The sequence below is a fragment of the Physeter macrocephalus genome, chromosome 11 (assembly GCF_002837175.3).
Source record: "Physeter macrocephalus isolate SW-GA chromosome 11, ASM283717v5, whole genome shotgun sequence".
Taxonomy (NCBI): domain Eukaryota; kingdom Metazoa; phylum Chordata; class Mammalia; order Artiodactyla; family Physeteridae; genus Physeter; species Physeter macrocephalus.
This window is the reverse complement of record NC_041224.1, coordinates 30,828,767-30,855,007: the sequence shown is the minus strand read 5'-3', so window position 1 is coordinate 30,855,007 and position 26,241 is coordinate 30,828,767. Positions and strand designations below refer to the sequence as shown.

Genomic DNA, 26,241 nt, shown 5'->3' with positions numbered 1-26,241 from the left:
TCCAGCAACACGGAGAAAGAAATTGTGGTACATTGTGCAATGGAACAGTGATAACGAAGGAACCACGGCTGTAAGAGGCGACAGGAAAGAATCTCACGGGCACGGCGTCAAGTGCATAAAGCCAGACCCAGGAGAACAGTAATGTGCTGCTCCGCTGACGTAGCGCTTGAACCAAACAGACTAATCCGTTGTCGTAAGTGGGTGGTGACTGGCAGGGGCACGGGGCTCCTGGGGTTTCGGGAAGTGACCTAGATCTTGCGCGGGCGATGGTTAGGCAGGTGGGTTCACCTGGAGCTTTATCGAGGGGTGCATTTTTGTACGTATGTTACAAAAATGAGAGTGAGATGTTGACTTTAAAAATGGCTTTGGGGGATTGGAAACCTGGGTTCTAGCTGCCGCTAACTTGTGAGTGCCTCGGGCCAGCCACCTCCCTCTGGATCCACTTTTCTGTGAACCTGATGGCCCGGACTAGGTCGCGGTTTGCAGATCTCTCAGGGCCGTAGAACCATCTCTTCCAACAAGACCTCACCTGAAGTCTAAGTACATGAAACAGATCGAGTGGGTTGGGAAGAAATCGGGGATGAAATCAGGATGGGAGATGCAGGTGCTGTCTGGCCAGGGCTGGGGAAAGCAGATGGGAGCCCGCTGACCGCGTGCTCTTGGGGGCTTGCAGAGCTGGGCTTCCTGGGCTGGGAGCAGCTCTGAGGCCTCCTATGACCCCGGTGTCCAGCGCTCAGAGCGCCTGCAGGGAGCCACCCCAGCGCTTGTGGTTCTGCAGTGGCTTCTTACAGGATACACTTCCGAGCTCTACAGTCAGCCCGAACTGGGAGGGTTTGGCTGACTGCTTTGCTCTTCCTCCCAGTGGACAGAAATTCAGCCGCTACCTGGGGACTGGCACGCAGCCATTCACATCTTTGTATGAATCCCTCATACCAGGTTCTTTTTCCCCTACACGTAAAAGACTTCGGTAAAACCCAGTTAATGGGAAGTTTTGGATGCAGGCATGGTGTGGGGACTGTTGGGGGAGCGTAGAAAACTCTGGGAGGTGGAGTGCATCGCAGAGAGCTCTGGGCACCTGCAGGGGTGCACGTGAGGGTGGATGTGAGAAGTGGGGGCTGGTGTGAAGACCCCAAACACGGGAGGGGCCAACGTACCGAGAAGCTCCCATCGGACTTGGATGCCGCCTGGATAATAATGGGAAACGTGAGGCATCGAACACCAGTGATGCCCAGACTCAGAGAGAGAGCCCGTTTGTTTATTCAGGCCCCATTGCTTAGGCCTCTGTGGGCACACGCTGCCCAGCACGGCATCACCCACTCGTCGGATGTTTACGGCACACCTACTGGGGGCCAGTCTTCGTTCGTACTGAGGCTTCATTAGCGGCAGAAACAAACAAACAAAAATCGCTGCCCTCATGGAGAAGATGAGACAATAAATAAGATAACATAACACAGCACGTTAATGGCGATAAGTGCGCAGGGGGGGATATAAAACAGGAAAGAGGGGTGTGAAGTGTCAGGGGGATGTGTGTGTGTGCTAAATCATAGTGACGGGGCGGGGGGGGCGGCCATCACCATGTGACTTCGGCAGGGGGTGCGGGAGGGGAGGAGCGGGCCGGAACTGTCACGTGGACAGAGAGCTCCTCCCCGACACGGGGGCCTTTGGCGATTACTCTGGAATGCAGTCAGGTGTTATTTCTCCTGGGAGCAGGGAGTGGGCCTCTTTGCCTTGAATTTGTCTGCTGGATCAAGGGACTTATTGCTTTTGGAGCAATTCCAGGCCTCGCAGGGCCCGTGGGGAAGTGTTTGAGGGCTCCTGCATGTGTTTGGCCCCTACTTGCCCCCTCTGCCCGAGGGCACCCTGCCCTTCTGCTTCTGCAAATTGGGCCGGTGGGATTTGATGTAGGACTTTGGTCACTGCTGGCACCACTTTTGAAACAAACTGCCTTGGGAAATGGTCTCTAGTCCTCGTTTCCTCCTCTGTACCCTGGTGACCACTGTGAAAGGCTTCTCCACCACTCCGTGTCCTGGGACAAGTTATTTAATCTCTCTGAGATTGCATCCTTATCTCCAGAATAGCAATAGTTCCTACCCAGTTGGGTAGTTTTAAAGATGAGAGATAATCTCTTTTAAGTACTTAACACGATGCCTGGTACATTCAGTAAAAGGGAGCTGTGATGAATTTATTGGCTAAGAATAAAAATAGCTAATACTTCCTGGGCTCTATTTTCTACCCTGTTTTACCAGTGAAGAAACTGGGGCGCAGAGAGGTTAAGTTCTTGGTCCAAGGTCACACAGCTGGTAAGTGGTGAATTTGAACCCAGGCAGTCTGGTTCCCACCAGGGAAGAGCAACAGATGAAGGTGAAGCAGGCAAAAGTTTGAACTTGTAGGACCCTATGCTGCTTTTGAGCTCTTTTTCCAATTTCCTTACTCTTTGCTGGAAGCTTTCTGATCATTTATCAGCTAACAGTTTGTTCCCTTTGGTGCTGAAAGGCCACATCTACAAGGAGAAAGACTGGGGCATGGGGAGGAGGCCCCCAGCTGGAGGAATCTTCCTGTTTCTCCTTCCCCTGCTCTGGGGTGTCGCCATCAGTTCGGGCCCTCAAAGGACGGTGTGGAGGCCCAGGAAGGCAACGGGCAGAAGGTGGGGGAAGAGAAGGAACCCAGCCCCCTGAGTTCTACCTGTCAGAGGCTGGCGCCTCTTTCGAATGGTGAGGAAGCCGGCGCCCCAGGAGCCCGAGGTGGCCAGGAATCCTGTTGTCTGAGCAGGTAGATATGGGGGGGGACGAAGAACAGAGATGTGCGTGTGAGCCAGACTCAGCCAAGGCAGACAGCGGTGCTGGCGCTGGAGCCCAGTGCTGCACGGGAATGATGGGACTCTCAGCACTCAGCCATTCAAAGTTACCAGCTTCTAGAAATGTCTGGAATTAGCGTTATTTTGCATGAACAAATGAATGAACGAGTGAGTGAATGATGTATGTGTAAGTCAGTGTGGACTCCAGGACAACAGGCTGTCCTAAGGCATTCAGACCGAGGGAAAAACATAGTACTATTTTTTTTTTCCCCTAAGGATGACAATAATACAGGCTCACTGTAGAAAGGGCAGGAAAGGACAACGAAAGAAAGGCATCACCCGTGATTCCCTAACATAGAGGTAGCTGTTGTTACCACTTCTGGGAATTTCCTACTTTTTTCCAAACAGTTGATCACGGGATGTATGCAGTTTGTACTCTGACTGCCTTACCTTTAAGAATTCAAACTAAAGATGGTCGACTCGGTTTATTCGTTCTCTGGAAAATGGCAAATTGTTGAATGCGTCCCTAAAACTAAGGCACATCCTAATCATATGATATAGAGGCTGACCCTTGAACAGGCGTTTGTACACCCATGCACATTCACCACAGCCAAAAGGGGAAAGCGGCCAAGTGCCCCTCGACGGATGAATGCATTAATCCACACAGTGGGATAATATTCGGCCTTTGTGGAAGGAAGGACTTTGTGACACGTGCTGCAACACGTGTGACCCCTGAGGACCTCATGCTGAGAGAAATGGGACAGTCGTGAGAGGGCAAATATATGATTCCACCTCTCTGAGGAATTCAGAGACAGGAAGTAGAACGCAAGTTAGCAGGGCCGGTGGGGAGGGGGAGGGGGACTTATCCATCCTTTAGTGGGTGAGAGTTTCAGTTTGAGAAGATGGAAATTTCTGGAGGTGGATGGTGGTGATGGTTGTACCGCACGTGGATGTGCTCAGTGCCACTGGACTGAACGCTTAGAAATGGTGAAATTGGTAAGTTGTAGGTTACATATATTTCACCAGAAAGAAACAAAACAGGGCAAAAGATAAGAGCTGGAGCCGTGGAGCCTGGCTTCCAGCCGTGGGGTCTCTGCTCCGGTGACTCTTCCTCCCCCTCCTCCCCGCGGCTGCCTCTCTAACCCCTGACCCGTCCTCTGGGAAGCGTGAGTCTGTGCATCACACACAAGAAGAGGGGAGGAGGAGGGGCAGGTAGCAGAGGGGAGCCCGGCACACACTGGGGGTGGCTTGGAATCCTGACACCACCTCTGGGAGAAGCAGGACCTCCCAGATCACAGGCCCGATGCCTCCCACGGGCTGGCTCTCCACCCGCTCCTGTTCCTCCAGGCTGCGGACATGGAGCCTGGCTCGGGGGCCAGTGGGGGCCAGTGGAGGAGGTGGCGAGGTGGCCCCAGGCTCTCCCTGGCTCAGCTGGACGATGCCCAAGTGTGGGTGAAGTTTGTCATCCAGTCCAGGGTCTGGGGCCAGGGTCAGGAGGGCAGAGGGCCGAGTCTCTGCCAGACAGTGCAACCCCATTGCCGGTGCCCCAGGGACCCCACTTGCTCCACGGCAGGGTCAGCCGGAGTGTCCGTCTGTCCCCATGGACCCACCCTGTTGACCTCAGAAAGTGGACATGGCCGAGCCCTGCAGGGTCTGAAGCAGCAGAGCCCTGCGTGCACACGTGTACACGCACACACACACGTGTGCACCCAGGCCCATCCCTAGGTGACTTAGTCTTTACCTGTCACCCCAGCTGCTCTCATGGGGGGTGGGGAGGGGACTCCTAGTGATTCTCCTCAGCTCTGTTGGGTGAACCTTGTGGGTAAATGACCTTTTGGGGGACTTCTCTAGCCTAGAAAAGCAGGTAGGAGGGAACTTTCTCTGGAAACTACCTAGTAGTTTAGTATCCTAAGAATTTATCCAGCCTTCTTTGAGAAGGTCAACCCAGTTCTTCATTCTCAAAAGCAAAACAGAACAAACAAGAACAAGTTTCAAAGCTGGTAAGTGGATGGTCATAAGGCATGGAAAAGAAAAGGCTGCAGGTATAGCAGGAACATTGACTCCGAGAGGTTCACTTATTCTAGATTTTTTTGCTCACAGATCTCTCCAAAACACCAACAAACTCCATGGCGATTGTGTCTCCTAGTTGCTTCCCATGCAGATATGTCTTGTTTCCTGAACAAAATGTAAAGTATTTGTAGTCAGATTTCACGAACTTCTCCCAATCCCGTGGCCCCAGCCTGAAACTCAGCATAGGGCTGGTTAGGTGTGGTGCAAATTAGGATCTTTATTCGGCTAGACACAGTGATCACTTGAGAGGCTGTTAAAAAATTGCAAAGCCTAAATCCTACCCAGCAGTTCTGACCAAATGGGTCTAGCAAGGGGTTTACACATCAGATGTTTGGAAAATGTTCTCTGGATGGTTCTCGTGTGTCCCTGATGCTGAAAACCAGTGATCTGTATCATAGTTCAGGTTCAGTGATCAGTTTTGCGTGTTCACTCCTTTTTTCCCCCCTAGATTATACAGCCTATCAGCCTGGGATCTCAAGTTATTGAAACCCAGTACATAACAAACCTGATTGAAATAGCCAGGAGGCTAAGGCCTGGCTTTCCATGAGGCTCAGTGGAAGAAATGCGTGGGTGACCAGGTCGTGCCCCAGAGGGTTTCCTGCTGAAGTTGCTTCACATCTCTTATCAGCCCATGAGGCCTTCCAGTTCTCTCCTACATCCTCATTTGATCTCTCATTGCTTTGGGAGGATTAAGGAAACGACTGCTGTTTTAACCTACGGTCCATTTACAAGGCATCCCGGGCCAGGCTGTTTCTGCAGGGAGCCCATCCCATCCACGTTACCTGGAGGCTGTAGCATCTGCCAGGACTCATAAGTTTCTTCTCCTTTCGGTGCCTTTCCTCCAACCTCCAGCATGGGGCTCCTGAGTTCCCTTGTCAAAAAAAAAAAAAAGGAAAGAGAAGGTAATCAGAAGACACCCCCATTTATAGTTGCTAATATGCTAGTCGTTTACTATATCCCTTGTTTTTGTTAAAGTGTTATTTAACCCAAATTTGCACTGGAGGTCAGACTGAGAAATGAGAGCCTTTGTCTTCCTCCAGAAAAACTGTTTGGATCAGCAAGTAGGTGAGAAGGGGTGGTGAGGGCTGCCAACCTCAGGCTCCCTCCCCGGGGAGTTAAACCTCAGGGCCCTCTTCCTTTGGGTGACACGGGGGCTCCCGGTGGCCCCTCCTGCCTGAGAGTCCCCGGCAGACCTCCAGCCCAGACCCGCCATCCTTCCCGTTTTCTTGCCCCCATTAACCGGTTTCACACACACATGTATATTTCTTTTAAAAGGGTTTCATTTCAGGAGGCCGATGGGGCGCAGTGGTTAACGGCAGGGACTATTTTTTTTTTGCGGTACGCGGGCCTCTCACCGTTGTGGCCTCTCCTGTTGCAGAGCACAGGCTCCGGACGCGCAGGCTCAGCGGCCATGGCTCACGGGCCCAGTCGCTCCGTGGCACGTGGGATCCTCCCGGACCGGGGCACGAACCCGTGTCCCCTGCATCGGCAGGCGGACTCTCAACCACTGCGCAACCAGGGGAGCCAGGCAGGGACTATTAACTTTGCGGCAGGCACATCTGGATTTGAATCCCCGTCGTGTGAGCTGGTGCAGGATTTCTACTTCTCAACCTGGATTTCCTTCTCTGAAAACTAGTGACACCATTACTTACCTGATTGCATTGTTGAGAAAATATATGTAAAACTTGAGCACAGAGCTTGGCCCAGATTTAGTGATTGATAAATGGTAGCTGTTTTAATAATGATTACTATTATGGTTATCAAATAGTTGTTATAGTATTGTATTCTAGTCATTATAAAATATCTTAAAATACATTCACAAAATGAAAATGAAAATCACCTATAATTCAACCACTGAGATCTATCATTTCTGATCTATAGACACATCTAATATATTCTAGAAAGTTGAGATTCCACCAGCATTACTTTTTAAAAAAAATTTATTGAAGTATTGATATAGTTGATTTACAATGTTGTGTTAATTTCTGCTGTACAGCAAAGTGACTCATTTATACATATATATATTCTTTTTCATATTCTTTTCCGTTATGGTTTATCACAGGATATTGAATATAGTTCCCTGTGCTAGACAGTAGGACCTTGTTGTTTAGCCATTCTATATGTAACAGTTTGCATCTGCTAACCCCAAACTCCCATTCCGTTCCTCCCCCACCCCCTTCCCCTTTGGCAACCTCAAGTCTGTTCTCTATATCCCACCAGCATTATTTTATGTGTAATTTCCTTGTCGCCGTATTCTGCTATCAGCAGTACACCTCATATATGGCATGTGGCAGTGTCCAAAAGACGCTCTCACCGCGGCAGTGACACCATCTGGGTCCAGTGACTTCTGTGTCTCTGGCTTTTATCCTTTTCCTCCTTATTCCCTGGTGATGAGTTTCTGACCACTCACTGTGGAGCTGGGTCATCAGATTGGGTCCCCTGCATTGGCTATTCGTCCATGGGCGTGTTTTCCACTTGATTTGGGCACCCAAAGAACTCCCTTGGAGCCGGTGCTCTGCCTCCCTCTTGCTCCGAGTGAGTGGGGTTCTCCCTGCACACCTCTGCCTGGCAGGCTTGTGCCTCCGCCTCCTTCTGGGTGTGGGTGTCTTTCCAGCTCAAGAAGCAGCGATCTGGGGGGGCCCAGGGCAGGAGGCTGAGTGGCTCGGGCCAGTCTCCTAAAGACCAAAGCAAAGAGAGAATCCCCCTCAGCAGGCAGACATGAGGGGGCTCAGGGATCCCCTCGGAAGAGACCAGCCCCTGGAAGCAGATGTAGGCCACGAGAGGCCAGTCCTGAGCCCACCCACCGCGTGCAGGGCCTCGGGAGCTGTACCTGATGCGCTGTCTCTTCAGCTGAAGGGCTTGGATGCCGGTTAAGTCAAGGGCCGCGGGAGGGGCTGTGCTTTAAGCCACCCAGCAATCATTGATAATCTAATGGGGGTGGGGTGCAGATTCTTTTCTGGAAGCAAGCTTGATAAGGATGAAGAGAACAGGCCACAAAAACTGGCCAACTGAGGGGGCGAGGAGGGCGGTGGAGGAAGGCCAGGGCCTCAGATGTGGTCCCTGTGGTGTGGCTGGACCAGTGCTCAGTCTGGGAGCTGAGGCAAGTCGCTCTGTGGGGCTCAGGCCTCACCCAGTTATACTAGATCAGTAGTTTCTTCCTCCTTTATTACAAAAACTCCGGAACCCTTTCCACAGTGATGTAGGGTTTTGCTGATTCCCCTGCAAGAGCAGGAGCCCTGTCCAAGTTTTCTGGGGTGGCTCCAGTGAAGCTGTTGGGGGTCTTCCCTTGCTTTCAGGGATGCAAAGGGGACAAAATCAAAAGTTGTGTTTTTTTTTTTTCTGGTGGTGTTTTTGGTGGTATATAAAAAAAGAAATGACTTTAAGTGAAACTCTTTTGTTCTCGATTATATTATTAACATAATAATTGTGTATGAAGTCTGTATTAGAATTTTGATGATGATCCTGATACAGCTACCAGTTAGGAATGCTTTTGGCTAGAACTCACAGAATTCCTGACCATCAGTAGCTTAAACCTAAAGGATGTCCTTTATTGTTTTCCATCGAGAAACTAAGATCCCGCAAGCCACGCAACGAGGCCAAAAAAAGAAAAAAAAGGCATTGAACGATTGTACCTGTTCGGGTTGGAGACGGGACATATAAACCTCATTGGTCTCGTCTGAGTGCAAAGCTTAATAGCTTTCCCCGCTCTTTTTGTAATAAAAGACTGTGTCTCCTGAGAGGGGTTTGTTGAAAAACTGTGTTATCCGAAAAGGATGCTATGGCAGAGACTGCGAGCGTTCCCCCAACATCCACGCACCCCCTTCCTGAGCCGCAGAATCCCGGGCATTTGGTCCAGATAAAAGACTGAGTTTCCCTCCTGACTTTGTGGCCAGTGTGGAAACCACGTTCTGGCCAGTGAGGTGATGGGGAGGAGTTCCAAGACTTCTGCAGAGTGTTTCTGTTTTTGTTTTTTAAAATATTTACTTACTTATTTGGTTGCACCAGGTCTTAGTTGTGGCAGGCAGGCTCCTTAGTTGTGGCATGCAAACTCTTAGTTGCGGCACGCGTGTGGGATCTAGTTCCCTGACCGGGGACCAAACCCGGGCCCCCTGCATTGGGAGCGCGGAGTCTTAACCGCTGCGCACCAGGGAAGTCCCCTGCAGAGTGTTTTAAAAGTAAAAAGCCAAGCATCCTTTATGCCACTATATTTTGCTCTACATAACTTTATAATATTTAAATAGTGTAATATGTACGACATAGCTTATGTTACACTGTTTAATATATATGACATGGCTTATGTTACACCATTTAAAATATAGTAAATGAGGAGAGAAATGTTAGGCAACTATTCTAGGCTGCTTCTCTACAAATTACCTGTTTCCTGTGTGACAGGACTTTTCTTTTTCTTTTTCTTTTTTTTTTTTTTGGCCAAGCCACGCGGCTTGCAGGATCTTAGTTCCCTGGCCAGGGATCGAACCCAGGCCCTTGGCAGTGAAAGCTCGGAGTCCTAACCACTGGACCGCCAGGGAATTCCCATGTGTCAGGTCTTTTGTTGCCAACAAGTGAAAAGTTAAATGTAATTGCCATTATACATTATCTTTCAACATTAGGTTTTGAAATATGAGAAATGCCGTGATTTGATCAGATGCATGCAAATTCCAGCCCTGAGGAAGAGCCCTTTGAAGTGAATGTGCAGAATTACTACCATTTTAGGTGCTTCATGAACTTAAAATTTTTTTACAGCCATTTTAGGTGCTTCATGAACTTAAAATTTTTTTTACTACCATTTTAGGTGCTTCATGAACTTAAAATTTTTTTAGGCTGAGTCAGGATCCACCCAGAGTGACCGAGTGAGGAACTTAAAATTTTTTTGAGTTTTATTTTTTGTTTTGAAATAATTTCAGACTTACAGGAAAGTTGCAAAAATAGCACAAAGCCTTCCAAGATAGCCTTCATCCAGATTTTGCAAATGTTAACATTTACCCTATTTGATTTCTGCTTCTCTCTTTTTCTCTCTCTTTCCCTCACTCCTCTGCCTGTCTGTCTCTCTCTCAATCCATCCATCCATCCATCCATCCATCCATCCACCCTACCCACCCTAGGTGCGCCATGTAAGTGGAATCATACAGTATTTGTTCTTTTGTGACCGGCTTATTTCACTCAACATCATGTCCTCACGGTTCATGCATGTTGTAGCAGATGTCAGAATTTCCTTCCTTTTTACAGGCTGAATAATATTCCGCTGTGGATAGACCATATTCTGTGTATCCATTCATCTGTGGGTGGACATTTGGGTTGTTTCCACCTCTTGGCTACCATGAATAATGCTGTTTTGAACATGGGTGTGCAAGTAACTCCTCGGGATCCAGGCCATTTATTTCTTAGAATATCCCCCTATCGGGGTTTGTTTGTTGCTCCTTTATGATTAGATCCAGCCTCTACATTTTTGGCAGGAACACCCGGGGAGTAGTGCCTTGTCCTCGGGGTAGGTCTTTGTCTGATTCCTGCCCATGTTCACTTTGATCCCTTGTGTAGGATGGCGTCTGCCAGCTTCCTCTACTGTGAGGTTACTATTCCTCCTTTGTAATTAATAAGTGTCTTGTGGGGAGATACTCTGAGATGCTGCAAATATCCCATTTCTTGGCAAACTTTCAGCCACTCGATGACTCTTATCTGAAATAATTATTACCAAGTAGTGCCTTACAAATTTCATCATTGCTTTTACACTTACTCGTTGGCATTCTGTGTAAAGAGACGCTCTTTCATCTCCTGCACCCATTCATTCATTCGTTTTATTTACAGGTGAATGGATTTGGGGATTCTCATTTTACTCAGGGTTATAATCTATTACTATTATTCATTTTGTTGCCCGACTTGTACCAGATTTGACCCGTGGAATGCCTTAAAGTAGGCCTTTGTGTCTTTTTTGACATCTCCTTATCATTTTCTCATGAAGTCACATGTCAACATCAATGATTCTTGTGGTTCCCATCTTTACACAGTCATTAATACAGGGTATACATCAAATACCAAATAACTGAGACTAAATTCGGCTAAAGCTGTACCATGGCCACACCCCTCAGAGCGGCTGCTGATAATTCATCTGAGCGATAAGCCAGCCCAGCATCAAGAGCACACTCACTCATCTTGCACCCTAACTTCTGTGAACTCCATACACACTCGGATGCTCTCAAGCTGTTTTATTTTGGGCATGTGTGTTGGTTGGGTCCTCGGGGAAGCAGACAGGAGTCAGAAGTGCAAGAGATTTATTGGGGGTAGTGCTTGTGAAAAATAAAGGGAGAGGGTTGCAGGCCTGATACCTGTGAACGGCGAGTTGCGGGGTGCGCGGGAAAAGACGGAGGGCATCTCTGAGAAGTCTCTGCCAGCCCCGGTGGGGAGCTTCAGTGCAGAGCTTGCCCACTGTGGGCAGAAACGGCCAGGCCCTGGTGCCCTGCTGGGCTCAGTCCGTACCTGGGAGCTGCCGGGAGGGGCATGGCCTGGGCTCCGAGGCCACCATGGATCCCGAAGCGCTGTGGCTGGAGACTCATTTAACTGCACCCCTCATAGCTGATGAGCAAGTTCTTTCTTAAAGGGAGACCGGAGGGGCATACCTCTAAGGCTGCCATAGGAAAAATATTTAAAGATTGTGTTTGTTGATTCAAAACTTAGAAATTTGAAACAGAACTAATTTCTACACGGGGTGTGAACATCTTCTTGGGATCCCACACGTGTGTGACTCCCTGAGGTTTCAGTCACCACTAGATGGGAAACGCTGGTCTAGGTGTCTAACTCCGTTCTCCTCTGGGGTTTCGAGCTGGCGTCTCTGATTGGTTCAGAGGGGCCTTAATGGTCTCAGTTGCCCCAACGGGTGACTGGAAAGAATGAGTCGTCAGCCAGGATCACCGGAGGGCTATTGCATTCCAAGGGGCTTGTCAGAGGAATGTTCCATCCAATCTGTGGCTCCTGGCCCCTTGGCTACCCAGGCTGATCAGATGTGTGATTAAATGCTGGGTCAGCAGCTTTGTACCCAGATTCACTTAGTATCGTGGTTCTAGACTTAAAGACTCTACAACGGAAAAGGACCACTGAGATCATGAGATCGTTCCACACTTCGGGTGTACAGAAGTGCCCTGCCCCAAATCAAGTTGATGAGCTGGGCCGGGGGCTCACGATGGGGCAGGCACTGTGTCATCGTTCTGTCCCATCATGGTCCCCCGTAGCCTGCCGCCCGCAATCGGGCATCTGCTCCCGGGAGCAACACAGTGTAAGTCAGCTCCCCTGTATTGGTACCTGTTTATCATCTTATCTCATCATCTTGTTCTTTATCTCACATCTAGTTCTTTAGCTGTTCCTCGCAGAGTGGTTTCCAGATGGCTGGGGCCTTCTGATTGCCTTCCTCTGGATGTGTCTGAGTTTGTTACCGTTCCCTTAAAAGGCGTCTCCCAGACACATGCGCAGTACGGTCTTAGCACGGCGATGACAGACCACCCGCCCCTCTAACTTGAACGCTAGGCATTAGCACGGCCCAGCTGCCGTAGGCTTTCCAACATCTACTCAGTGCTGTTTTCCAAAACCTGCATTTAAACGTTTTTTGGCTTGATTTGGCTCTATTTTTAGAATGTTTTCCACCGGGAGAAGGAAGAAGTACAAGGGGGAAGAGAGAGGGGAAAGGATGTCAGCTCTGATTTGGCAGTTGCGGAGCTGCGTGCACCATGTGGCGCAAGCAGGCTTGCGACACAGCCTGCTCCCCACTTTCTCAACCTCGGCTCCCGGTGCATCGCCTGGGCGCTCAGCACGCGGCAGAAGGTGGCTGCTTCTCAGTTCTGTCCTCACCAGGGTCCTAGGTCGGGAACCTCGGTTGTTTTGACTTCGGCTCTTCTCCGTGTGTGTGTGTGTGTGTGTGTGTGTGTGCGTGTTGAGGAAACCAAGGGCTGGAGACCAGGTCATGTGTGTGTGTGTGTGTGTGTTGAGGAAACCAAGGGCTGGAGCCTCAAGAGGAAAAGAAGTCTACTAACACGCCTCAGCCGCCACCTCGGGGTGAGCCTGGATGATTCAGAAAATGCTAATCTTCATGTATGTGTTGAGTACTGGAGTGTTTGCCTGAGCCCTTTTAGTGGTATCTGATTTGACCCCCTTCCCCACCTCGCTAGGTGCACAGGCAGCGATTATCCTGATTTTCCAGATGAGCCAGCTAGTCACCAGGGCGAGTGGCTCTCTGTCCCTCTCCGAGCCCTGGGGTTCCCTGAGTGGTTACGGAGGCTACTTCCAGACCATGATGTGAGCCATGTAGCATCACTGCAAATCCATTCTTCCTTCATCCAACATACTGAAGACGTCCCGTGTGCCTGACATGATGGCAGGCTCTGTTGATACACGGATGAATAGCTGTCTGTGGTTTTGTTTTTTTTTTTTTTTTTTTTTTTTTTTTTTTTGCGGTACGCGGGCCTCTCACTGTTGTGGCAGGGATTTCTTTTTTCTTTTCCTTTTTTCTCCTTCATGTAATAAAAGAAATGCAATTTTTTTGTGTTTTGTTTTGCGGTGCGCGGGCCTCTCACTGCTGTGGCCTCTCCCGTTGCGGAGCACAGGCTCCGGACGCGCAGGCCCAGCGGCCACGGCTCACGGGCCCAGCCGCTCCGCGGCATGTGGGATCCTCCCGGACCGGGGCACGAACCCGTGTCCCCCGCATCGGCAGGCGGACTCTCAACCACTGCGCCACCAGGGAAGCCCGCTGTCTGTGTTTTTTAAGTGCTTATAGTCTAGTACTTACCATCCAGTTTCTATATGCACTTCATTGAGAGCAATTAGAATCCTTGGAGAAGTGGAGGAGATGCTTCCAGACCATCTAGAGGGCTCATGGGCAGAGGAGGGAACTTGGGTCCAGAGAGGGCAATCCCGTGACCTGGTACAGACAGGGTCGGGGTGGGGTCCAGGCTCCCAGCCCTAGCCCACGCCCCTCCCCACCCTGCCGTCTCTTCCGTGCCCCCCACTCCCGCCGAATAAGCTTTGGAGACCAGACAGGGCTGGTTTGCGTAGTTGAGGATCCAAACCTGGGTTATCCATAGGTTCCCTAGAATCGCTTTTTGCCAGTCATTTCAAGAGCCTGGCTGTGGTGTTAACAGTAGGTCTTATGGTGTCAGTCAGCATTCACTCCTCCCTAGAACCTGATTCCTTTCCCATCGTGGGGCCAGTCCACTCTTGCTCTGCTGTGTGCCGTGGAAGGCTGTGTTCACGCTGCTTTAAAGCCCAGGAGTGGGCTTCTGAGCCTGAAGGGTGCATGTCTCATGGGGACACAACAGCTGCTCACACAGGTTGGAGGGTGGGCATTTGCCCTGGAGGAGGGGGCAGGTGGCAGAGAGAGAATTGAGGGAAGTTGCAGGAAGGGACATTTGTCTGTCTGGCCAGCAGCCCATCTAATAATAGAATGACCAGCCTGAAGCCACAGGTTCAAGCTGAGGCTTTGTGGGAGGGCCGTCAGATTTCTAGATTGGGGTTTCTAGATGCAGTGTGGAAACAGCCTAGGGAACAAGCAGGGTGTGGAGGGCGGGGAGGTGAGCCGTTCCAGCAGCAGCAGGAGGTGCCAGGTGCGGGCGGTGGAGTGGCTGGGAGCTTGACCCTCTCCCCTGGCTCCACCTTCGCCTCAGCCGGGGCTAACCTGCAAGTCTGAAACTCATCCTTGAGTCGGGAGATTGTTTAGCTAAAAACTGGGGTTCTGCTGCTAAGAATTATGGGAAGATTGGCTACTGGGGTGAGTGATGGTTAATTTTATGTGTCAACCTGATTGGGCCAAGGGGTGCCCAGGTAGCTGGTAACACATGATTTCTGGGTGTGTGTGCATGGATGTTTCTGGAGAGACTGCCTCTGATTCAGTGGATCGAGTAAAGCCTAGGGTCCTCCCGAAAGTGGTGTACACCATCCTGTCTGGTGAGGGCCTGGATGGAACAGAAGCGTATGGAGGAAGGGCGAACTCGCTCTCCCGGCATGAGTTGGGGCATCCATCCTCTTCTGTCCTTGGACATCGGACCTCGGAGCTCCTGGTTCTCAGGCCTTCAGACTCGGAGTGAATCCCACCTGCTTTCCTGGGTCTCCAGCCTGCAGACGGCAGAGGGTGGGACCTCTCAGCCTCAAAAACCATATAATGAGTTTCCTTTTGTACATACATACATATTTCTCAGGAGAACCCTGACTATTACAGGAAGTAATGGAACCTCCCAGCTATGTGATGGATTTCACTGAGCAGGGTGGAGTGGGGAAGGTGGAGGAATTTGGGAACCTGTTTTCTAGCTTAGATGCCACCACCTGGCTGAGAGTTCAGGGAGAGATGCAGGGTCTGGAGAAAGCTGAAGGCTCACTTTGCACAGAGCTCCTGGCTACAAAATCGTGAGCCCACTGTGTGCCGGGGCTCTGCTGTGCACTCTTCATACGAAAACCCCATTGTCTATAGGTGGGCATTGTTCCCGATGCATCGTTGAGCAAAGCCACTCTGGTACAGCAGGTCACCCCCGCCTGATGTAAAATGAACACGGTGTGAAATGATTTTGTTCGGTCTCCTCCCCTCTTCTCCTTCCCCACCCCTTGTGTTGTTGATGACGAGGGGCCTGGGTAAGGAGCAAAGTGGGGGAAGGCTGCCCGTCGGCAGGTGCAGACCGGGCTGTGGATGCAGAGGTCTGGGCTGACCGTGTCTTTTCTGTTTTTCTCCGGTCACTCGAATTTGCTTTTTCCTGGTCTTTCTAGCATCCTCTTCTCCTCTGTCTTGTTAACCACCCTGTTCTAACTTGAACAGGTTTAATATCCTCATTTTTCAGATCGCTCTCTGTCTTCCCTCATCCGCTGTCTTGTTTTTTTTAATTGAGGCGAAATTCACATAACATAAAATGAACCATTTTAAAGCACACAATTCAGTGGCATTTAGTACAGTCACAGTACCGTGCAACCCTTGCCTCTATCCAATTCCAAAACGTGTTCATCACTTGGAAAGGAAGCCCCTATCCCCAGTAAGCAGTCACCCCTGTTCTCATCGGCCCCTGGCAAGCACTAATCTGCTTTCTGTCTGTATGGATTTACCTATTCCGGATATTTCCCATTGATGGAATCACACAGTACATAACCTTTTGTGTCTGGTTTCTTTCACTTTGCATAATTGTACTAGTTTGCTCCGGCTGCCATGACAAATACCACAGACGGGGTGGCTTACACAACAGACACTTATTTTCTCATGGTTCTGGAGGCTGGAAGTCCAAGATGAGGTTGGGTTTCTCCTGAGGCCTCTCTCCTTGGCTTGCGGATGCCCGGCTTTTTGCTGTGTCCTCACAGGGCCTTTCCTCTGTGGGCATACACACCTGGTATGTCTTGGTGTGTCCAAATTCCTCTTCTTTTTTTTTTTTTTGGCCATGCCACACGGCTTATGGGATTTTAGTTCCCTGACCAGGGATTGAAGCCGGGCCCTCGGCAGTGAGAGCACGGAGTCCTAACCACTGGACCCCAGGGAATTTCCAAATTCCTCTTCTTATAGAGACACTAGTCAGATTGGGTGAGGGTCCATGCTAATGGCCTCATTTAACTTAATTACTTATTTAAAGACTGTATGTCCAAATACAGTCACATTCTGAGGTACTAGGGGTTAGGGCTTCAGCATATGAGTTCTAGGGGAACACAACTCAGTCCACACCTGTAATGTCTTCAAGGTTTATCCGTGTTGCAGTGTGTTTCAATACCTCCTTCCTTTTCTTTTTAAATTTTTTTAAAATTTATTTATTTATTTATTTTGGGCTGCATTGGGTCTTCGTTGCGGTGCGCGGGCTTCTCCTTGTGGTGGTTTCTCTTGTTGCGGAGCACAGGCTCTAGGCGCACGGGTTTCAGTAGTTGTGGCTCGTGGGCTCTAGAGCTCAGCTCAGTAGTTGTGGTGCACGGGCATAGTTGCTCTGCGGCATGTGGGATCTTCCCGGACCAGGGCTCGAACCCATGTCCCCTGCATTGGCAGGTGGATTCTTAACCACTGCGCCACCATGGAAGTCCCCCTCCTTCCTTTTCATGACCGAATAATATTCCACTGTATGCATGGACCACATTTTGTCTTTCCGTTCATCTCTTGATGGACACTTGGGCCTTTGGTTCTTGCGAAAAATGCTGTTACACCCACTGCCTTTTTACATAAAGGAGTTACTGGCACTGGGGGATGGGTGGCAGAGGAGGGCCAGGTAGGATGTGTACACTGTCCCCAGGGAGCAGTGCTAAGTGTCTGGGTGCAAATCCAAAGTCCAGCCTTCTGTATCAGGGCAGCGCTGTCCCTCCTAAAGCTGGCAACAGGTAATTTGAGAAGCAGAGCTGCTATATCAGTTTATCTGGGTCTTTCTTCACTTCTGGATTGTTTCTTCGATCTCTGTTTTGTGTTTGTGTCTATAAAATATTGTCACTGGGAAACTTTTCTGACAAGAAACAAAGCCACAAGTGTTCTAGGGCATCTATCCATGCTCACAATGAAAACAAACCAGGTTGGTGTCAGAGAGGAATGGGCGGCCAGCCTTGTCTGTGTGGGGTCCCTGGGCCCCGGTGTCTGGTCCTCAGATATTCTTCTTTAGAAGCTGGATTTTAGCAGTGCAGCCAGAGATGGTCAAGCCTAGGGAGACCAAGTCACAAACCAAACTGGTGAGAGAATGGTATTTAAACTAGATTGCCCACTTGGTACGTTTCTAGGAGGATCATGGCTGCTGGTCAGAATAGAACATTCGGGTCTGCTCGCCAGTGTGCTGTCTGTGAGGGCAGGTAAGCTGGAGTTAGAGGGATTCTGTGCCTGGCAGGGCAGAGAAAGGAGCATGTTGGCTCCTGGCAGGGCTGCTCCCAGAGCTATGTATCAGAAACTGATACAGAGTTTCTCAGCAAAGTACCCATTAATTTATCCTCACTGCACACGGCAACTTTTTTCAGGATCTGAGGGCCCTTTACCACAAAGTACAGTGTGGTTACGGATCCCAACATCCAGTTATGGGTTCCAGCACCCCGATCTTTTTCTACCCCACCCATGCCTCTTGTTTTAAAGCCTGGGAGAGGAATTTTCCAGAATAAAGATTTCTGGCCTGGTCTCCTCTTCTAGTTTCATAGGATAAATGCTCTCTGGGGGAGGAGTGGAAGAGAAACTGTCTCCACTCAGGGGCCTGTCTCTTGAGCTCCCCTTGACCCCATCTTCCTTACAAACCCAGAGTGGAGTGGAGATCCTGGAGCTAACGGTTATTTCAGGATCCCAAGACCATTACCTGCTTATTAGAACCTGTTCTTAGCACCGTAACCAGAGGCCAGTCTTTTTTTTTTTTTTTTGCCACTGTGGCATGCAGGATCTTAGTTCCCTGACCAGGGATCGAACCCGTGCCCCCTGCATTGGGAGCGCGGAGTCTTAGCCCCTGGACCACCAGGGAAGTCCCCAGAGGCCAGTCTTTAACCAAACATGCATTCTGGCAACTAGTGTTGGGGCCCGGCTCTGTTCTAGGCCCCTCGGGATGGAAACAGCTGTGAAAGCGAGGAAGGTCCCTCCCGTCCTCTTGCTTATCCTTCTCAGTGCCCTTTGGGGAACTTCCTCTTTCTCAGAACAGTAGCCAGTCGTCCTGAGGGTCCACGAGGTGCCCCCCGACTGCCCCTCCCCCTCCTCACTCTCCAGTCCTCACTGTGCCACCCACCGGCTCTTCCCTGAACCCAGATCCCACCCCAGCGCCTCTGTCCGTGTGTCTCCACTTGGACGCCTCTTACTCCAGATACCTGGAAGGGCGACCGGAGATGCAGGATACAAAATGGAATGTGGACCATCTCGCCAACTTGTTGCAGCACTTGTTGAAGGGACAGTATCTGGGCTATGTGAGGTTAACTAGGATCCAGTGCTGCTGTTATCTTCTCCTGTTTCTTCTCACAACTGGAAAATCTTAAGCCAAGGTTGTCGCTCCTGTGGGCCAGTGCTGCCCTGCAGCTACCGTGATGTCTTGCTGTTGACAGCCTGGCCATAAAGATGTATTATCAACAATAGAAATTTGAAGCTTATCGAAGAATTTGAATAGTGTCCGAGAAATAGGATCTTTCTTTTCTTTTTTCCCTTTGCTAATCAATTAGGACATTTTTTTTTTTTTTTTTTTTTTTTTTTTTTTTTTTTGCAGCACGCGGGCCTCTCACTGCTGTGGCCTCTCCCGTTGCGGAGCACAGGCTCCGGACGCGCAGGCTCAGCGGCCATGGCTCACGGGCCCAGCCGCTCCGCGGCATGTGGGATCCTCCCGGACCGGGGCACGAACCCATGTCTGTCCCCTGCATCGGCAGGTGGACTCTCAACCACTGTGCCACCAGGGAAGCCCAATTAGGACATCTTAAAACCTTTGAGAAAGCCTTTGAGAAAGCCCAAGGCCTCCTCTACCTCTTTTTAAAAATTTTTTAAAGCTGACTCAGTTTTATTTCTTAAAATAGTAATTTCTTTTTAAATTGGCTCAGCTGTGGTGTCGACCATGAGCCTTTCTGCATCAGTAGGGGAGGCTGTCCCAGTATGAGGGCTGGGACTCTTAGGGATGCTGTCTCTCTGTCTTCATATGCTAAGTAGCACTTTACATTGTAGGTTCATTTGAAAGTTTTTAGTTATTAATCTTTATAATCGTTTCTTAAGACGATTCTTATTTCCTCATTATATCCAAATACTGAGTAATTTAGACATTGTCCTAGAAACCACTTGGATCCAAAGTTTCATTGTTGACTTTGTTATTCAGAAGAAGACTGAATGTTCTAGTCAGAAAGTAATTTAATTGGGTGACACTTGAAAGAATACCAGCCTAGCCGGAGATCTTGTTTTTTATTCCTTTGCTTATTAGCTTTGTGATCACAGGGAATAATGTAATATTTCTGAGCCTCAGTTTCATTAACTCTAAGGGAAAAAGGTAGGGGCGCCCGCGCGTGTGTGTGTCTCTGTGTGTTTGTGTGTTAGGGACAATGTGAAATTCAAAAATGAATTCATAATTCTGACAAGGACCACATCTCACTTGACTCTGGAGACCCCGGGACAGTTGCTTTCAGTGAATACTTGTTTAATGTGGGAAGAAATGAGAGATACTGACTTTCAGTTCCATGTTTGCTCTTGGGCTTAGCAGAGAAACGCTGAAGGACAATGAAATGGATATGAAATTCCCAGCGGATCTGCCCCAATTACATGCAAACTTTCCTTATTCTCTCAACCTGGACTTTACCCTGAGCCTGCATTCGGCATAATCTTACCCAACACCTCTCTCTTAGTTCCCTACTTGTATTCTAATTCGTGTACATTTCCCCCTCTGGTCTTCAATTACAAGCTCTTGGGCGTGGGAGATCTTTCTTTGTCATACTCGGGGTTAGATGGAGCACGGAACACCTTGATGACAGCTGTTTGATCACCTGCTCTTCCTGGCTGGACCCGAGATTGTTGTGGTTCCGGTGCAGCCTGTTCTGTGTAGAGTCCGACACGCAGCTACTGCTTGTAAGCATCTATTAAATGTGCCAGAAGATGGACAGTGTACTGCTCATCTCTGTGGCTCCTCTTCCCTCCGCGAAAGACAGGCTCAGCATAGCCGTCTGGAGTCCTCAGCTGAACTCTGCATGTGTCTTCTCTTTATTTTGTGTTGTGCATGCAAATTGGTGACAACAAAGACTACAGACCCACCAATATCCTCCCGACGATCTATGCAAAGCCCAGAAATAGAATCATCCCCCCACCCAAAGTAAAACACAGCTTGAGCTTGATTCCGTTTTTCCACAGGTGCAGGATGTGTGCAAATTCTGTTTGTATATTTGTGTCATTTGCAAGAAGCAAAGGTGTTAGGAACACATGCAAATCACTACAGAGTTCTTGGCTACCTTTCCGTCAGTTCCCTTCTCCCTCAATGCCTGGATCTATACCATCTATGCTTTTCTTCTTTTTTTCCTCTGGAATTTGAGCAAACTGAGCTATCACCGATTTAATATTTGGGGAGTTTTAAAAAAAACTTTTTATTTTGAAATACAAGAAGTTACAAAATAGTACATAGAGTCCCGTGAACCCTTCACCCAGCTTCCTTTAATGGTGACATCTTATATGACTGTAGTAAAATATCAAAACCAGGAAATTGACGTTGGTACAAGTCTGTTAACTAGACTACAGAATATCTGATTTTTTAAAAGCACACATATGCTGAAGTCATAAAGTAATACTTTTAAACACAAATAACATGTCTTTTTTTATTATAGTAACTAATGTTTATTGTCAATCATTTTTTAAGCAAAATATCCAAACTTACAGAATCACTGCACAAGAAAGCTTGAACGTTAATGATGGCAAAGATTTCTCAAAACAGAGCTTAACTGATCAAACAGCATTTTAAAGGTTCTTCTAAAAATGGAAGTCCAAAATGGCAAGTGAACATTACAGATTTGAACACGCAATTGTACTGGGTCCATCAATTCTTTGGACCATGAGGTTATAATTCAGTATCCTCTAAGAGGCGATTAACTGTGTTGAAAGCACGGTGCTTCCAAAGTATAGATTTAGTTTTAGTCTGTTCACTTGGAAAATCCTAATAGTTAAATCTCACTTTCTTTTCTAGTTGAAAACTTGAATTCTAAGTCATCTATTGCCTCCAAAGGGATAGTAAGATAATAATAATAATAATACACTTAAAAATTTATTTATTTTTGGCTGCGTTGGGTCTTCACTGCTGTGTGCGGGCTTTCTCTAGTTGTGGTGAGCAGGGGCTACTCTTTGTTGCAGTGCGTGGGCTTATTGTGGTGGCTTCTCTTGTTGCAGAGCACGGGCCCCAGGTGCACAGGCTTCATTAGTTGTGGCATGCAGGCTCAGTAGTTGCGGCTCGCGGGCTCCAGAGTGCAGGCTCAGCAATTGTGGCGCAAGGGCCCAGCTGCTCCGTGGCATGTGGGATCTTCCCGGACCAGGGATCGAAACCGTGTCCCCATTTCAAACAGAAGACGAACAAGCTTCTCAGACTCTCCTCTGTATTTGGAAGTCCGAGTTGATGAAGAGACATTGAAGAACGTTGTCTTGCACTCAGTAGCTACTGCTTTAGCAAGGAGGGTCTTTCCTGTGCCAGGTGGGCCAACCATCAACACTCCCTGTTGGGAATATAATAGCATCAGCAAAGGATTTATGTGCCATTGTTCTAATTCACAAGAATTCCATTACTAAGGATCAATTTTCAACCAAGGGTCTTCGTTCAACAGGTGCAGGCAGGGACCAGACTTCTCCCTCGGACGCTGGAAGCTCATGCTGGGCAGCTTTTAATGGAGTGCTGTCTAGTTTAAAGCTTTCTAGTGTTTTCATGATATCCTTAACGTGTTTAGCTTCCACATTTATTTCCTGCCAAACCTGTTGCCATTTCTGCTGGAGGTATGTATCTTTGACTGAGTATAGATACTTGCTCATTTGATCAAGAACTCCCTGATAATAGACCATTGCAGAGTCATAATTTCCCAGCACAGCTTCCTGAAGCAACTTTTTAGCTTCTACTAAATCAGCAATATCTCCCATCGAACATTGGGATTCTGAGAAATTATACCTCTTTCCAAAGTTTCTACTAAGTCCTTATCGTATCCAGTACTATCAGATTTATTTGTCTCTGGTTCTGTAACTGCAGCAGGTGATTTGTTCTTCTCCTCTCTTCCTTTATTCTGTTCTTTCTTTTCCCGACAACGAACAGCTTTCCCTCTGTCATTGTGAACACTGTGTGCGGATGGATGGTGAACTCTGACAGTTGTACTTGGACGGTTACTCTGTGGTTTAGGGTCACTGTACTGAGACGACTGGCGTTTTCTAGGTCCTGGTGAGGGTCTTCGTTCAACAGGTGCAGGCAGGGACCAGACTTCTCCCTCGGACGCTGGAAGCTCATGCTGTGCAGCTTTTAATGGAGTGCTGTCTAGTTTAAAGCTTTCTAGTGTTTTCATGATATCCTTAACGTGTTTAGCTTCCACATTTATTTCCTGCCAAACCTGTTGCCATTTCTGCTGGAGGTATGTATCTTTGACTGAGTATAGATACTTGTTCATTTGATCAAGAACTCCCTGATAATAGACCATTGCAGAGTCATAATTTCCCAGCAATGCATATTCATGGGCCAATTTTACATTCTCACTGATCATAAGAAGACTCATGCTCAATTATAAGCTGTGTCTCTGAGGCTCCTCGGGAAACCGCCTAGCGGCAGGCAGAGCGCGAGGGCCGAGCGGGGCTCCGGGCAGCGAGGAAGGAGGGCCCTGCCCTGTCCTGCCCCAACCACCCTGTTTTGTGCTCACGGACCCAGCACTGCCTTGTCCAACCGTCACCAGCCTCCCATGTGTCTTGATATAGGGTGAGGAGGTTGACAGGGAGTGTAAAATACTCTCAAAGCAGGAGCCTGGTGTGATGCTAGGTGTGAAACACCCAGGGGCAGTTTTTTTTTGTTTTTCTTAAGGGGCAGTTTTAATAGCATGGTCCCAAGGTCAGGGGCGTACACTCAGAAGAGGAAGGGCCTGCAGGAAGTGGAGGACCGCGGACTGGGCAGAAGGAAAGGAAACTTGCTGGTTCAGTAGGACTTCAGTTGTGACGATTCACCCAGAGCCAGGCCGTGGCCACATTGAACTGTCCTGATATTCTCGTAATGAGATGGGTAAGTCCCCTCATTTGGAGAAAAGTGTACGTGACATTTGTAGAAGAGGAATGACTTTTTTAAAAATAGACTTTATTTTTTAGGACAGTTTTAGGTTCACAGCAAAATTGAGAGGAAAGTATAGAGATTTCCCCTGTACCCCCTGCCCCTACTCACGCACAGCCTCCCCTGTCATCAATGTCACTCACCTGATGGTACATTTTTAATAAGGGTGAACCTACACGGACACATCATTGTCACCCAAAGTCCACAATTTCCTGTGGGTTCACTCTTGGTGTTGTATATTTAATGGGTTTGGACAAATGTATAAAGACATGTATCCATCACTGTAAGATCATACAGAGCAGTTTCACTGCCTTAAAAATCCTCTGCCCTCCACCTATTCAGCCCTCTTTTCCCCCAACCCCTGGCAACCGTTCATCTTTTCACTGTAGTTGTGCCTTTTCCAGCATGTCATAGAGTTGGAATCATACGGTCTGTAGCCTTTTCAGATTGGCTCCTTCCACTTAGGAATATGTACTTACCGTTCTTCCATGTCTTTATCGTGGCTGACAGCTCATTTCTTTGGGGCACTGACTAATAATATCCCATTGTCTGGAGGCACCACAGTTTATTTATCGTTTCACCTACTGATGGATATCTTGGCTGCTTCCACGTTTTGGTGATTATGACTAAAGCTGCTATAAACCGCTGTGTGCAAGTTTTGAACGGGTTTTCAACCCGCCGTTGTGGCATCGTGTGGACGTCTGTGCCTGTGTTCCCATTCACATGAGTTACATTTTATTTAGAAAAAAAAAAAAATGTCGCCCTCTCCCCTGTCTTTGGATGGGCGATGAGGTAAGGGCTTATTTCAGTCTTTTATTTGGCGTCTCCCTTCACTCTCTCAGACACAGGATTGTTCGCGGGAGCAAATGATGACACTTTGTGTCTAATTAGCAACTTCTGAATGCTCACGCCTGCCATGGCTTGTTCTTACTCCCCTCACTGGACAGAAGGAGGTGGGTTCCAGCATGGTTTCAGTGTTTCAATCTGGTTCACTGGCTTCTGATCGTGGAAATGGGGTTGCTTTTGGCTGAAGTTACAGCAGCATCGGGGAGCAGGGGTGAGGGTTAGATGACTTTGGCCGGCATAGGGAACTGAGAAGAGAGAGGTCATGGAGAAAACCCACCCCCACCATCCTTTCTGAGTCTGGAGCTAGCTAAGGAATTCGCTATAAATAAGCACCGCAAGAGACACTTACTGTGCAGGAAGGGCTTTCTTTGCTCTCTCCTGCCGGACCGCTCAGCTGTTCTGGGTGAGATGGTCTGAGTCACAGTGTGCTCTGCCCCTCATCAGGACTCCACTCAGCACCCCCGGGTCAGGCTGTAGTCATCACAAGTCCCCTGGGGGCCATCTGCCCACTGTGTCAAGTAGAGGGTCCTAACTGGCTGTGTTCCTTGACCTTTGGCCTACTTCTAACTCCTCTAATCGCTAAACTTCCCTTTACTCATTTAAAAGGATGACTGGATTATCTGGAAAATTCCTTCTAGCCTTAATAATGCCTAGGACCACGGGGTCATACAACACCCTCCCACCCACCCCAGTACTTGGAGCTGTCCTATCTGTAAAAACATCGTCGTATTCGAGGAATTTTTACATCCTCTGGTGCCTTTTCTGAAGGACGGCGTTCTGATCATCCGTTTGGGGGTGTTGGTGAAAGCCCTGGATAGTTGGATACAGATGCGGTCGTTAGCAGAACTAGGGAAAGAGGTGGATGTCTAAAACAGTAAACACTGAACCAGTACGTTCTTGGAGTTCAGATGCAGTTGGGTTGTTTGTAAACGGCATTTACAGTGAATCAGTGTTAGCTTCCAGAAGGATGCTACGCTAATGTATGGCACTTGAGGATTGCAAGGGCCACACCAGTTCTGGCTGCCCCCCCCCCTTTATTTTAAAGTGTAAATTTGTCCTAGTCCCCCACTCATTCCCAGTTTGTTTGCACTTAGATATCAGAAGTGGGAGGGCGATTACTTGAAACTTCCATTTGCTGGCCCCCATTAGGTGTAGGAGGTGATGAGGGAGAACTTAGTCTCTGCTCTGTAGCCAGAACGCCTAAGGCTCTAGGCATTACTGACATCCGGGCCGGGAAGGCACCAGGTCTGGGTGTGGAGCGTGAATACTTAGCTAGAAGCTCCGAGGAACAAGGAACGTCAAGCGCCTCGTGCCCTCAGAGCTGGACCCTGGTCAGACACATCATCCGGATGACGAGGTTAAAGATGTGCCTTCACTGGTGTGGACTGCTCTCCCGCTGAGCTGAGACCCACAGTTGTCTTCAAGCTTGGACCCCCATCCCCTGCCTTGCCCTTCAGCGTGTGCAGAAAAACCGGTGGGTAAGTACAGGCACTCGGGTACACCAGGTACCCTCTCTCTCTCGCCTCCGGGAGAGACAAGTGTGCAAGTCTGTAGGGCTGCAGCCGTCCCCACCCCGGCCCCAGCGATCTGGGGGCGGCGACTTTCCGGCGCGGGCGCCAGAGCTCCCTCGCTGCTATTTTCCTCTTTGGATCAGACCACTCTTATTTCGGGAGTGGAGTGGGACTCTCTCTGGGGCGCTATAGGGTGTCATCTCTGGCATTTGCTCCCGGTACAGAAAAACAAGTCCAAATGCAGTGCACTCGGGTTTCTGAACAGCTGCCCAAGCGCCGAAACCAGGCTGTCAGCAAAGCTGTGGGAGGGAGGAGAGCAGGGACTCAGGAGAGGGAGGTGGGGGTGGGAGTGGGGGGG

At 49.0% G+C, this 26,241-nt stretch overlaps 2 protein-coding genes across 3 annotated transcripts in view; one reads left to right on the top strand and one right to left on the bottom strand.

Annotated features, from left to right (window-relative positions):
• Window positions 1–26,241, top strand: part of PFKFB3 (6-phosphofructo-2-kinase/fructose-2,6-biphosphatase 3) — an 86,911-nt gene that overhangs the window by 31,691 nt on the left and 28,979 nt on the right. Inside the window, exon 1 of one of the 2 annotated variants that reach the window (XM_028496438.2) lies at window positions 25,718–25,850. The exons of the other annotated variant lie outside the window; for it this stretch is intronic. The gene's annotated coding sequence lies outside the window, so the exon portion shown is untranslated. Of the gene's footprint in view, window positions 1–25,717; window positions 25,851–26,241 lie in introns of those variants that run through there. 2 annotated transcript variants of the gene reach the window in all.
• On the bottom strand, window positions 22,346–23,130 carry LOC102993169 (katanin p60 ATPase-containing subunit A1-like). The gene has a single exon (XM_055087842.1). The coding sequence runs from the start codon at window positions 22,985–22,987 to the stop codon at window positions 22,346–22,348; it is 642 nt and encodes a 213-aa protein (XP_054943817.1). The 5' UTR covers window positions 22,988–23,130.